The sequence below is a fragment of the Garra rufa genome, chromosome 12, assembly GCF_049309525.1.
Source record: "Garra rufa chromosome 12, GarRuf1.0, whole genome shotgun sequence".
In the NCBI taxonomy this organism is placed as follows: domain Eukaryota; kingdom Metazoa; phylum Chordata; class Actinopteri; order Cypriniformes; family Cyprinidae; genus Garra; species Garra rufa.
Window position 1 is genome coordinate 871,861 of NC_133372.1, and position 13,656 is coordinate 885,516.

The 13,656-nt window shown below is 35.9% G+C and overlaps 2 protein-coding genes across 2 annotated transcripts; one reads left to right on the forward strand and one right to left on the reverse strand.

Moving 5' to 3' along the window:
- Positions 1-553: 553 nt before the first annotated feature.
- On the forward strand, positions 554-1,573 carry uts2r4 (urotensin-2 receptor 4). Its single transcript, XM_073851138.1, has one exon. It carries the CDS (start codon positions 554-556, stop codon positions 1,571-1,573), a length of 1,020 nt encoding a protein of 339 aa, XP_073707239.1.
- Positions 1,574-5,317: 3,744 nt separating this feature from the next.
- lgals2b (lectin, galactoside-binding, soluble, 2b) lies at positions 5,318-9,800 on the reverse strand. Its single transcript, XM_073852133.1, has 3 exons — positions 9,712-9,800; positions 8,474-8,642; positions 5,318-6,295 (listed from the first exon to the last, which is right to left on the reverse strand). Exons 1-3 carry the CDS (start codon positions 9,771-9,773, stop codon positions 6,149-6,151), a joined length of 378 nt encoding a protein of 125 aa, XP_073708234.1. The 5' UTR covers positions 9,774-9,800; the 3' UTR covers positions 5,318-6,148.
- Positions 9,801-13,656: the final 3,856 nt, after the last annotated feature.

A 13,656-nucleotide genomic window follows, 5' to 3' on the forward strand; every position in this document is an offset into this window, starting at 1 on the left:
TTCTTAAAAGAGCCACTTTTTTTCATATGAAGAACATTTAATAACCTTTTTCCACTATAAAGAACCTTTTGTGCAATGGAAACGTTCCATGGATGTTAAATGTTCTTCCTGGAACCATCAAAGCCAATGAAGAGTGGAAGTGCTGAAGTGTTTTGGGAAACTTTCAGTGATCAGTTCTTAAAATAACTACATTTTTTTTTTTCATTTGAAGAACATTTGATAACTTTTTCATTATAAAAAGTATTTGGTGCAAAAGAAAGATTCAGAGGATGTTAAATGTTCTTCTTGGAACCATCAAAGCCAATGAAGAGTGGAAGTGCTGGAGTAGTTTGGGTCACGTAACATTGATTTTGTGAAGCTTTCAGTGATCCGTTCTTAAAAGAACCACTTTTTTCTTCATGTGAAGAACTTTTTCCCCTACAAAAAAACTTTGGTGCAATAGAAAGATTCAGTGGATGTTTAATGTTCTTCTTGGAACTATTGATTCCAATAAAGAAGCTTCAGCCTTACAGGAAACATTTGAATTGATATATTTCTCCCGGATCCTCTTACGATGAGTAACTCGCCCAATGGCAGCACCACAGCCGGAAGCGCTGGAGTAGTTTGGGTCACTCCGCTCCTGGGCGCCACCCTCATCACCATGTGCATTTTGGGCGTGACTGGAAACCTGTACACCCTCGCCATCATGCGATCAGCCACATTACGGCGCACTGGCTCCATGTACGTCTTCATCCTCAACCTGGCGACCGCTGATCTGCTCTATCTCGGCACCATCCCGTTCGTGGTCTGCACCTACTTCGCCCACGACTGGTTCTTTGGAGAACTGGGCTGCAGGTTGTTGTTGAGTCTGGATCTCCTCACCATGCATGCCAGCGTGTTTGTGCTGGTGGCCATGAGTCTGGAGCGCTACCGCGCCGTCGCCGCACCTTTCAGAGCCCGTCGCTCGACCGTCCGCGGACACTGGCTGATGGCGTTGGGAATCTGGGCGGCAGCGATTGTGTTGACGCTCCCCATGATGGTGATGATCCGTCTCCGCGAGGGACGTCCCAGTACGGCGGGCCTCGTCAAGCGCATCTGCTTCCCAACGTGGACGCCCGAGGCCTTCAAGGCGTATCTGACCGCGCTCTTCTTCACCAGCATGCTCCTTCCCGGTTTGCTGATGGTGGGACTGTACGCGGGTCTCGCCCGGCATTACTGGGCCGCCCAGGCCAATCTGACGCGTGGATCCTCGTTGTCCGTTCGCAGGCGCCAACTGAAGCACAAAGTGGTGGGAATGATCTTCTGCATCGTGGTGGCGTACTGGGCGTGTTTCCTGCCGTTCTGGGGTTGGCAGATGGCGAAGCTCTTCTCGTCCGAGTCGCTCCGCTCGCTGTCGGCCGCCGCTCACACCTACGTCAACTTCTTTGTCACCTGCTTAACTTACGGAAACAGCTGCGTCAACCCGCTGCTTTACACGCTGCTGACGCGCAACTACCGCGACTACCTGGCCCAGAGAGGTCAATCATCAGGAGCCAGTCGAGGGGACCAGGGGTCAGCCGTAGGGGTCAATGCAATCCAGGACAATATAGGATGAGTTCAGGAGAGATCTGAGCATGTGCGTCAGAACCATTGTACATGGGTGGGACAGGACCCACCTACATTTGAAGACCAATGATATTAGACCCACCTATTTTTAATAGGTATCTCTAATCCAGCAAATATGTCTGTGCACTTTTCAGAGCGCCGTCAGATCCATTGTTTGATGAATGGTCTCATCATTTAAACTGCATTTATCTACAGCCTTAAATTACACGCTTCCTTAAATCCATTCCACTTGGCTCATTCAGACTCCATATAAATTAAACTCATTCTGTGAGTTAAAGTAAAAGTTAAAGTAAAAAATAAAAAAAAACAGCATACCTGCTGCTCAGATACACCTAATCCTACCAGATACTTTTTCAACTTTTCGTTTATTTTATTCATTTTTATTTTTATTGAAAACAAAAGATTTCTGATATAATATGAGATGTGAAAAGGGAAACAAATGATTTTGCCAAAAGGCAGACGCGAGCTCGGGTCTCTTGCATCCAAAATGATATTCCCCCATACGATCATGTATGCCACTGAAAATGTTATTAAACAGCCATCTGTTGTCATGTTGTGACATTGTGGACAGAGGTAATGCAAATAGCCCCTGCCAAAAAGGCGACCTGTTTGCACCTTGTGTCTTTTTCAAGCCACCAGACTCCAGAAAATGGCACATACTACAGTCAATTTTTTTCTGGGGAGGACCCACATTTATTTTGCTTCTGATGCCCATGGATCTGAGAGTATCAACTTCTGGGAACAGTTGCATAAACTTAGCCTCTATGTTAAACCAGTGTCTTAAGAACGAGTTTGACCAACTAGTAGTTCGCAAGGGGTAATCCGTCTTACTTTCTGGATTCAACTTAGACTAATCAACGTTTCCATGTAACCAAAATGACTTGGACTTTTAAGACTAGTCTAAACCTTTTATGCAAATGGACCATGGTCTGTCCAGCTAGCAGTTAGTCAGGTGGTAATAAGTCTTACTTTTCAGATTCAAATCTATTTTTTAAGCAAATGACGTTAAGTTATAACTGGTCTTAAAATAACAACTACATGACTATCTCATAAGAGTAGTCAACAGTCAAACAGTTTATGCAAGCTGCCACTTGGCTGGTTTTAGCTGGTTATAGCTGGTCAGCAGGCTGGTTTTAGAGGGGTTTTGCTGGTCAGGCTTGGTAACCAGCAGCTAAAACCAGCCTGGCCAGGCTGAGAGACCATCTAAAACCAGCTAAGACCAGCCAACCAGCATAGGCTGGTTTTAGCCGTTTTTTTCAGCAGGGCTGGTTTTACTTGAGTTCTTTATTTTACACTAGGGCTGTGATGATAGATTGGTGAATTGTGATTCATGAATCGATTCTGAGCTTAGTTTTTAACAGCAGCAGATGGCGCACAAATCTAGTTTTTAACCACGCATTAAAATCTCTTATAATTCACTCCAAACTTTTAAAATTTATGAATGATAATTTTAGGTTCAAGTGTGTGTAAAGAATTGGAATTGTAAGGTACATCTATTTTTAAAGCATGCAGTTCCATCTGCTGTTAAAAACTAAGCTCAGAATCTATTCGAGAGAAAATCATCATGTATTTGGAAAATCTCAGAATCAATGCAGAATTCTTTGCAATACGTGTGCACAAATATGCATTAATTCATGTTTAATTAATGCACAGATAATCACGAGTTAATGTATAATTAATGAAGAACTAAACAATTTATTAATGATTACTACATCAGCAACTAATGAACACTCTGTATGATTCATAGGTGAAGTAATCAATAAATTGTTATTAGTTAAATGTGCCATAATGTATTAATTCCCTAATAACTCATTTTATTAACTAATAGTGTAAATTCATGTGTTAGTTACCACAGTGGTCAAAGCTATGTACTTCAACTTCCAGTTGTCTGCTTAATTAGCTAATGATTTGCAAAGTTATCATTATGTTATGACTTAACAATTAGTTAATAGTCCCGTGCCTCAATAAGTAAAGTAATATAGTTACAGTTAATGATTAATTAAAGCAGACAACTGCAAGTTGAAATACATGACTTGAACCCATTTTGGTAATTAATACATTCATTTACACATTAGTTATTAAAAGGGGTTATTAGGGAATGAATACATTATGACACATTTAACTAATAACAATTTATTGATTACTTAGTCTATTAATCATATAGAATGTTCATTAGTTGCTGATGTAGTAATCATTAATAAATTTAGTTTTTCATTAATTATACATTAACTCATGATTATCTGTGCATTAATTAAACATGAATTAATGCATATTTGTGCACACGTATTGTAAAGTGTTACCAGAATCGATGCACTGATTTATTTTTTCCAGCCCTATTTTACACTACATACATTACTAAAACTGTTTCTCAAAAAACATGTGCCATTTCTGCACCACTAGTGCAACATAATTGCAGAAAAAAACAGGTTTCTTAAACACTTCCCCCTCAATTGTCATTGGTCAGCCACAAAGATAGCCCCGCCCAAGGCTCACATGATTGGTTGAGTCAGAAGTTGACATGATGGGCTGCTTAAACTAACAGATCAATCTTGTGAAAGCATCTCAGTGTTTGACTGTCAGGCAGATAAACCTACAAACACATTATGGTGACTTAATAAATTGTGTATATTAATATTCATATGTTAATATTTGCCATGTAATCAAGTGACAGATGCATATGTGCAGAAGTACTGAAGTGTTTAATTTGGACACACAAGCTTTGACATCAATAGCAGAAGGCATGGGAATTGGGAAGTGTTTTCTCTTCCCTTTTAAAAGATGATAAGCTGTTAGTGAGCAATAAGTGTAAAGGTAACTATTATTACATTTATGTAGTGAGTTCTCTGGTTAATTGTTAGTGTTTTATTATTTGCCTTTTTCATTGTTTTTAACTGCTGTCAGATCATTTTGCACCAGACAAACACTGCTCTATATGGTTGAATCTGTATTTGTAGCTCTAAGTTTAGAATGTGACACTGATGGACAGTCTTTATGGTGCTTGTTTTTATTTCTGTGTACCTGTGGGCTTATAAAGTTCAGGTGTTTGTTTAGTATATTGTTCAAGCTAAATAAAGATAATTGACCTATGGTGATTCAGACAACTGTGAACTCTTATAGAGGCATGTATGTGTGTGGAATCTGTTTTCTGTCCGTCACATTCCTCAGCTCCTGCTTGGGCTTTTCGAGTCGCTCTGTAAATGAAAAAATGATCCTGAGGATCCTGTTGCTGAACAATGAGTTTAGCACAGCAGAAGTCTTTTTGAGTTTTCTGACAGATGCTAAATCATCATTTCAGATTATTTTCACAGGATTTGTGCACTGTTCACTAAACCAGAGCGGTGAAATGGCAATTATATATTTTTTATCACACTTTGCATGTTGATGGTGAAAAAGCCTTTTGACTCTGTGCATGCATTTATATTTATTTCTTTTTCCGAATGCTGTGTTATAATGGCGTCATATCTTGGTGTTTCAGACTTTGTCGCATGAATCTAACACTAGCTTCTCTGTCCTTTTTTCATTTTATCTATCAATTTTTAGGCCTCTAACACTAGCTTGCATTTTCCTTTTTTATTCTATCTTTTTTATTAGTATTTATTAAATAATAAATGAAAAGAACCTTGCTATGTGTACCGCGTTAGGCTAAATGAAACCTGCGTGTTGATTTTGATTGCTTTGTCCTCTTTTGTAAATTGCTTTGGATAAAAGTGTCTGCTAAATGAAAATGTAAATCTTGCTTTCTCTCTTTTTCTTTATTTTTTCTCTCTTTCATTGACTTTGCTAGTTTAGACAGCGACTGTAAACAATTCATTATAAAAGAAAACCATTTCAAAAACGAATACCTTCTAACTTGACCATGGATCTGGTAATTCCTGAAATACAAGCTGTTTACAATTAAAAAGTAGGTTTCTCAAACTCCAGACTTCATTTCTGAAGGAATACTTTAACATTTTCAACATGTACTTTGACATTTTTAAGACTGCACACAGCAAAAATGTTTTTTACATAGATTTTTTTTAAATCTTGTTTCCAGCCAAAATATTTTAAAATTCTTAAATCAAGAAGGATTTTCTAGACAAGTCAAATTATTTTCTTGTTTTCAGAAAAAACAAGTCAAAATGAAGTTTGCTTAGAACAAGCTAATCTGCCAACGGGGTAGGCGAAAAAATCTTATTTCAAACAGAAAACAAGATATTTTACCTCATTGGCAGATTACTTTGCTTGTTTTAAGCAATTAAAAAAAGTTGACTTGGTTTTTTTTTTCTGAAATCAAAACAATATTTTTGCTTGTCCAGAAAATCCTTCTTGATTTAAGAATTTTTAGATCTTTTGGCTGGAAACAAGACAAAAAATCTAAGTAAGAAAAGCATTTTTTGCAGTGCAGCTTCATCATGACTGAAAGAGAATCATCTCCAACCGAAAGAAAACAAGAAGAACAGTGAGTCCGTTCACATTCTGTCAGTGGATTTATTGACACTGGAGTGGCTTTGTTTGGCTCATTCAGACCGGAGATCTCATGAGGTCTGACACGCTGAGGAACCACAGGAGAACGTCACCGTCCTGCTCATTTGACCTTAATGCTGATGACCTTCACGTCTCCCACCACATGCACGTGTTTGAAGACGTCGTCGCCAAAGCGGTTGGGGAAGCTCATCATGGTGCCCCCCGGGAGCTCGATGTAGAAGGTGTCGTTGTTGAAGGTGATGGTCAGCTGTTGGAGAAAAGACAGTGAGATTTATACTGCCCTACAAAGGCAAAGTGCAGTAACTACGCCAACACTGAAACTGAGAAAAATGCCTTAAAAGTTTCTGCACCATATATGGTATTAGTTTGGATTTTGTAGTTACTGCGATTTTGACACTCTTGTTTCTCTGAAACGGGACAAAATTGAACCAGGAGACTTTGCCACAAGACAAAACGGTTGTCACAAAGCCCATTTTAAGCCCTAACTCAATTTTGACCAAATGTGTAGTTACTGCGCTTTGCCTTTGGAGGGCAGTATACATTTGTTCACTTTAGCTGAATGTCACTATTAGATCAAGTGTTAATTTATAGTTATAGAGGATCAAATTAACTAGCAATTTCATCCACTAACTCACCACAAACAAAGACAATACGGTCTTCATCTTCAACATTGTTGCTATTGATCTAGCATTTCAGAAAGTTCGGTCCATAAGAGACAGAATTCTGTTTCTACCGCTGGAATAAAAAGGTTTATTGCATCTTTTTATCTCACAATTCTTTTTCTTTATTTATTTTTAATACTCGGATTCAAAGTTTGTATCTCACGATTTGCCCTTTTTTTCGCCCAATGCTGGGGGAAAAGTCCAAGTTTTCGAGAGATAACGTTACAACTGAGTTAAAAAGTCGCAATTAACTTATGTTTTGTTTTATGGCAAGATGTAAACTCAGAATTGTAAGAAAAAAGTCAGAACTTTAAATTTATGTCTCACTTTTGCCACAAACTTCTGTATAAGATATGGAAGCTTGTTTGTACCACTGGATAAAATGGTTAATTGTGACTTTTTTTTATCTCACAATTATTTTTATGTACTAATTTATTTTTAATACTCAGATTCAGAGTTTGGATCTTACATTTTGGTCCTTTTTTTTTCTTAGAGTGCTGGAAGGGGAAAGTCACAAAAATTAACTTATTTATGTTTTGTTTTATGGCAAGTTGTAAACTTTGAATTGTGAGAAGTCAGAATTTTTAATAGATATCCAACTCTTTTTCTCAGAATTCCACCCAACTTTTTAGTTCATAGTTCTAATTATTATTTTATTTTTTTTGAGAATTATTAGATATGAACTGACAATTGAAAGAAAAAAAGGTTGCAGCTAATTTAGTTATTTTTATTACATGGTGAAAAAAATACAAGTTGAAAATTGTGAGAAAAAAATAATCTGAATTTTGAATTTATATTTCATAATTTTCAGTTTTTTCTGAATTCAGCCATGGTATAAAATAAATAAAAGTTAATGGCAACTTGTCATCTTGCGATTCTGCCTTTATTCCACAAAATTGTGAGATAAACTCTGAATTGCAAGAAAATAAAAACAGAATTGTTAGATTATAGTACACTCTAAAAAATAAAAGTGCTTTAAAAGGTTCTTCACAGTGATGCCATAGAAGAACCAATTTTGGTTCCACAAAGAACCATTCAATCAAAGGTTCTTTAAAGAACCATTTCTTGCTTACGTTTTTATAATCTGAAGAACTTTATTTGCCACAAAGTCCATTTTGTGAAACAGAAAGGTTCTTCAGATGTTAAAGATTCTTTATGGAACCATTTAGACAAAAAGCTTCTTCTTTGGCATCGTTTTTATTAGTTTTTGTTATTTATGTTTTTTTTTTTTTTTTTTTTTTGAGAGTGTAAATGACACTGTGATGTATGCGGTGACATTTTTAAATGTGAATTTCAGGACGGAGCACATGAGAATCCGTGATTGTAGCATAATTCATCCTCAAACCCCTGACCTGTGGGTGATTTATTGCTAAGTAGTTAATATGTGCAAAGGGTGATGCTTTATGACTCATTGTGACATGAATTGCTGTAATCTGTCAGAAGACTAAAGCCGGTCAACTAACCTACTGGAGATATAGGATTTATTGGAGAGCTGGTCAAAGAACACAGATAAAGGCCTGAGATTGGACACTGAATGAAACTTCATCTGAAGCAGCACAAATTACAACAGCAAACATGCCAGATTTAGAATTTTGAAGATGAAATCTCACAAAGCACAAAAAAGGTCAAATAAGGAGAACACTACCAGATTAACTCGTGATTTCCGGAAGTTTTTTGATTTGTCATAAATGCATGACTGTGCTGCTGGTTTGAGTCATTTGCAGTGTGCAGGAGGTCAAAGGGCAAAGATCACCGGTGCTCACCTTAAACTCTTCGCCCTGTTGAAAAGGGAAACAGGGTTCTCGATGTTCGTCGCCCCAGCTGCCCTGGTTGGAGTTGCACACGATGACATTTGTGTCTCCAGACTTGTTGAAGCGAGGGTTGAAGTGAAGGGCGATGTTGTCTGCGTCGTGACCGATGTTGATGGAGAACCTGAGGACAAAGAGATGAACCATTGGAGACATGCATGTGCATTTTCTGTGCATTGAAACATATTGAAACCTGTTTTTAAAAGTGGTTTCTTGCCAATGTTACCGTTGGTTTGCTCAGGTAAGGACAATAAAAATAAATAGTAACAAAACCTAATGGTTAAACCCAGTGTTGGGGAAAGTTACATTTAAAAGTAATGCGTTACAATATTACAGTACTCCCTAAAAAAAGTAACATATTACTAGTGTTACGTTACTTTTGCGTTACTTTTTAAATCTGGGCAGGGCTTGCTTGTTTGTTTTTAATATAAAATTTCTATTTTTGTCAAATGTAAAAGCCTTTTCACACCAAAAGCCTCAGGCTTAGAGAAAAGTAAATTGTCGTCTGTACAGTAGACCGCAGAAGAACAAATGTCAACTCTTCAGCAATAAAAAAGGAAAATAAATGTTAGATTATCTTGAGTCATTTTGGCTTATTAGTATGGATGAATTGGATCATCTAAGGTTAGAAAATGGGATTAAATCCATAAAGGATATTTGTATTATTGAACATATTTAATTATTGCAGGTTTGCATTGAATTTGACTGTTTTTATTCATTTTTAGGAACACTGTATCTGTTTTTTAGTGAGTGAGATGAATTAATGCATGTTCACATTTATTCTAGAACTAAAGTAACATCTTACGATTTCTCTCAACATGGAGACAGGAGAGCTTTTCATCAATAAATGGAGGAAAGTAACTCTTTTCAATTAAATAGTAATGTGTTACTTTACTAGTACTTTACTACTAATATTATTATGTAACTTGTGTTACTTGTAATGTGTTACCCCCAACACTGGTTAAAACTAAATTATTAAACTAATATATATATATGAAACTTACATGTTTATACAGTGTATTTATTCAAAACCTTGTACTGCTTCTGTTTGTATAGTGAGCATCTTGACTGATTTCATGGCTGATGTGAGATGTTTGATGTCAAACATAAGCAGATTTAGGACTAAAAGTGTGAAAATACCGAAAAGTTTCTAAAATCTCTGTTTCTTAAGGTTGTAAAGCAGATGTACGCACGCTTCACAGCCCGATTTAGGCTTCCCAGTGACCTTCATCGCCATCCCGGCCTTAAAGCTCATGTCCTTTATGGTGAACACCTGGGAAATACGGAGGAAACATTTGGTAAGTCATCAGTCTCAGGTTTCACATTTTTCAGCTTGAAATCACAATGTAATTGATAGGTTCACATGGTCTTTGATTCTTCAGTGATAATGTATCTGTTAAATTACTGTTTAACCTGCCATTTTGTCAATAAGCGGAACAGTTTCTGAACAGAATGTGTTATCTGAGCGGCCAAACCCAATGTTAATAATAAACCTCTGGTAATAAAGTCATAAAGAGCTGAACAGGAAGACCCAGTGAGCAAACATTTGATCTAACGCCACAAACGTGCTGTGAAACGACATACAGACCTAAAAAACACGTTACTCAGACTGATTGATAGAGATAGAGCGAGGCAAATACTGGAGACTTTTTCCATTTGCATCATGTTTATTATTCTGATACTAAACTTTTTCTTTTTTTTTTTTTAAGTTTAGATGGCTTTAATATGTAATGTAGATCTAACTATTCATCTGAACTGTCCCACACTGCAAAAAATGCTTTTCTTACTTAGATTTTTTTGTCTTTGTTAGCCAGAATATCTAAAAATTCTGAAATCAAGAAGGATTTTCTAGACAAGTAAAAATCATTTTTTTGTTTTCAGAAAAAACAAGTCAAAATTAAGAGCGTTTTTGCTTGAAACAAGCAGAATAATCTGCCAATGGGGTAAGCAAAAAAATAAAAAAAAAAAAAATAAAAATCTTATTTTAAACAGAAAACGAGATTATTTTTCTTACCCCATTGGCAGATTATTTTGCTTGTTTCAAGCAAAAACGCACTTAATTTTGATTTTTCTGAAAACTTGTCTAGAAAATCCTTCTTGATTTAAGAATTTTTAGATATTTTGGCTGGAAACAAGACAAAAAGTCTAAGAAAGAAAAGCATTTTCGCAGTCGTTTATAGGATCTTAGCGGTGACAGATTCAGCTGTATGTTTTGAGGAAAAGTGTTAATTTAAAATATTTTGTGGCTATTTTCAATGCCTTGAAATCATGATATTAATCTTATTATACTTTGCTGATAATTCCATGTAACAGATTTTTTTTTTAGGTTCATTAGTAATAATTAGTATATAATAAGTCTTTTATAATGAATAATGGCTCATTCAGGATTACTTCATGTCATTTTCTTAATAACATCATAATTCAACTGAATAAAAAGTCATTTCACATTTCATTTTTTAAACACAGTGAGATTTCAAAGGAAACTGCGATATCATCAGTTCATGCTGTTGATTCAACACAGCGAACAACTCAGATCACAAATGCTCTGAGCAACTGTGACCCTTATAGAATAAGACAAAACAGAACAGAATAGAATCAAGAGGAAGTGAAAGGAAGTGATGTCACTCACCATCTTGTTGAGTTGTAGGAGCTGCAGCAGTGTGTCTCGTTCACCTGCCGCCCCTCATTATAAACCCTGGAGGCGGAGCCAGAAACTCCAACCAATAGGAGCAGAGCCAACTCACTCAACATTCACCAACCGAATCAATATGACTGTTATCTTTGAGATTCCATCTTGAATAGACCGATTGATTTTAGTCTCAGTGACCCAGAGACACATGACATTATCACATACGGCACTGTTTGACAGTCCACACACCTTAAAGAACTTATTTTCAACAGATGTTCAAATTTTGTTTTGAGAATCAACACAATAAAATGTAAATTTTTAATTCAGCTGGTGGAGATTTTTATCCAGGAACATAAATCTGCTGCTGTTCATTGATAGACGTGTGCTGTGGTGACGTGTCATACTCCATCTAGTTATTACTCACAGCACTCGTGAGTAGTACTCATATAACTCATAGTAATTGCATAATAATTACATGGAATATTTCCAAGTTTATTTCTCACATTGCAGGGTCATTTAAAATGAACCAGACAAAAAAAAAAAAAAAGATGATCCAATCTAAAATCTTGATCTTGATGGATATTCCAGTGGTTTTTGTAGTCAAATGCTGTTTTTTTTCTGTTGTCAGTAGTTTTGATTCATGTGAGCTGGTTGTTTCATTGTAGAGTTGTTCAGTAAATGTGTTTATTCACAGACAGTCACGCACACTAATCTTCAGTCCTGATCATTCAGCTGGACTTAATGAAATATTTCACATAGAAAACAGCAGCACTGTGGATATGAAGAAGTCTCAGAACAGTCTGAACAAATGTGATCCATGATCAACACCAGCTCTGTGTGACCGATTCTTCCATAAGCGTCTTCCGAAGATTTCTCTGAACGTCTCAGACAGGTATGTTTGATGTTTGTGGACCACAAAACCAGTCATAAAGGTTGAAAACTGCATTAAAGAAGACTTATACAAGCTTTCCATTGATGTGTGAAAATCTGGAATCTGAGGGTGCAAAAAACAAATAAAAAACAATATTGAGAAAATCACCTTTATAGTTGTCCAAATGAAGTTCTTAGCAATGCATATTACTAATCAAACATTAGGTTTTGATATATTTATGATAAATAAATTTACTAAATATCTTTATGGAACATGATCTTTACTTAATATCCTAATCATTTTTGGCATAAAAGAAAAATTGATAATTTTTACCCTTACAATTTATTGTTGGCTATTGCTACAAATATACCTGGTGACTGCTTTTGTGCTCCAGGGTCACGTTTATCATTTGTATGTACTGTGCCTTTAAGAAAAGATCACTTCACTTCATAATTTTGGATTATTTTGGGATTTTGCTGATGGGTTATTACAGGCATGTTAAATTAAACAAGAAATTAATGATGCAAATGACTCAAATACACATAGATGACAACACAAATGATTTTCTTACTTGATTTTATTTCTATATAGGAAACAAAATGACAAAAGATATTCCATCTTGTTTTGTGAAAAAATGTATTACAATTGAAAACCCCCACTGGGGTCAGAAAAATTATTCTTGTTTTCCCTTTGAGTTAAGTTTTTTTTTTTTCTTCTGATCCCATTGGCAGATACATGTGACCCTGGACCACTTAAGCAGCATGGGTATATTGTAGCAATATACCCGTGCTCCAATATTCTTTTATGTCAAAAATCATTAGGAGGATTAAGTAAAGATACCTAATTTTTGGTTTTGTTAAGAATTTTCAAACAGTTGCATCTCGGCCAAATATTGCCCTTTTCTTACAAACCATACATCAACTAAAAGCTTATTTACTCAGCTTTCATTTTACATAACTGACTGGATTTGTGGTCCAGGGTCACATAAACTCACTTCATCTTAAAACATTTACAAAACTTGATAGACTTAATATCTGAAGCCGTTTTGCTTCTACCTTACTCAAGAGAATGTCTTTTTTGGCAGTGCACCGAAACTTAATTTATTTCGAAATAAAGAAAAAATACAGAAACGTTTACTCCTACTAGTACTTTTGTTATTCTTGAGCTTGCACAGAGAATAAATGTGACCCTGGAGCACAAAACCAGTCTTAAGTCGCTGGGGTATATTTGTAGCAATAGCCAAAAATACATTGTATGGGTCAAAATTATTGATTTTTCTTTTATGCCAAAAATCATTAGGAAATTAAGTAAAGATCATGTTCCATGAAGATTTTTTGTAAAATTCCTACTATAAATATATCAAAATGTAATTTTTGATTAGTAATATGCATTGCTAAGAACTTAATTTGGACAACTTTAAAGGTGATTTTCTCAGTATTTAGATTTTTTTGCACCCTCAGATTCCAGATTTTCAAATAGATGCATCTCGGCCAAATATTGCCCTATTCTAACAAACCATACATCAATAGCAAGCTTATTTATTGAGCTTTCATATGATGTATATATATATCAGTTTTGTCAAATTTAACCTTATGACTGGCTTTGTGGCTCTGAGCAGCTTTACTGCTGTTCTTCCTA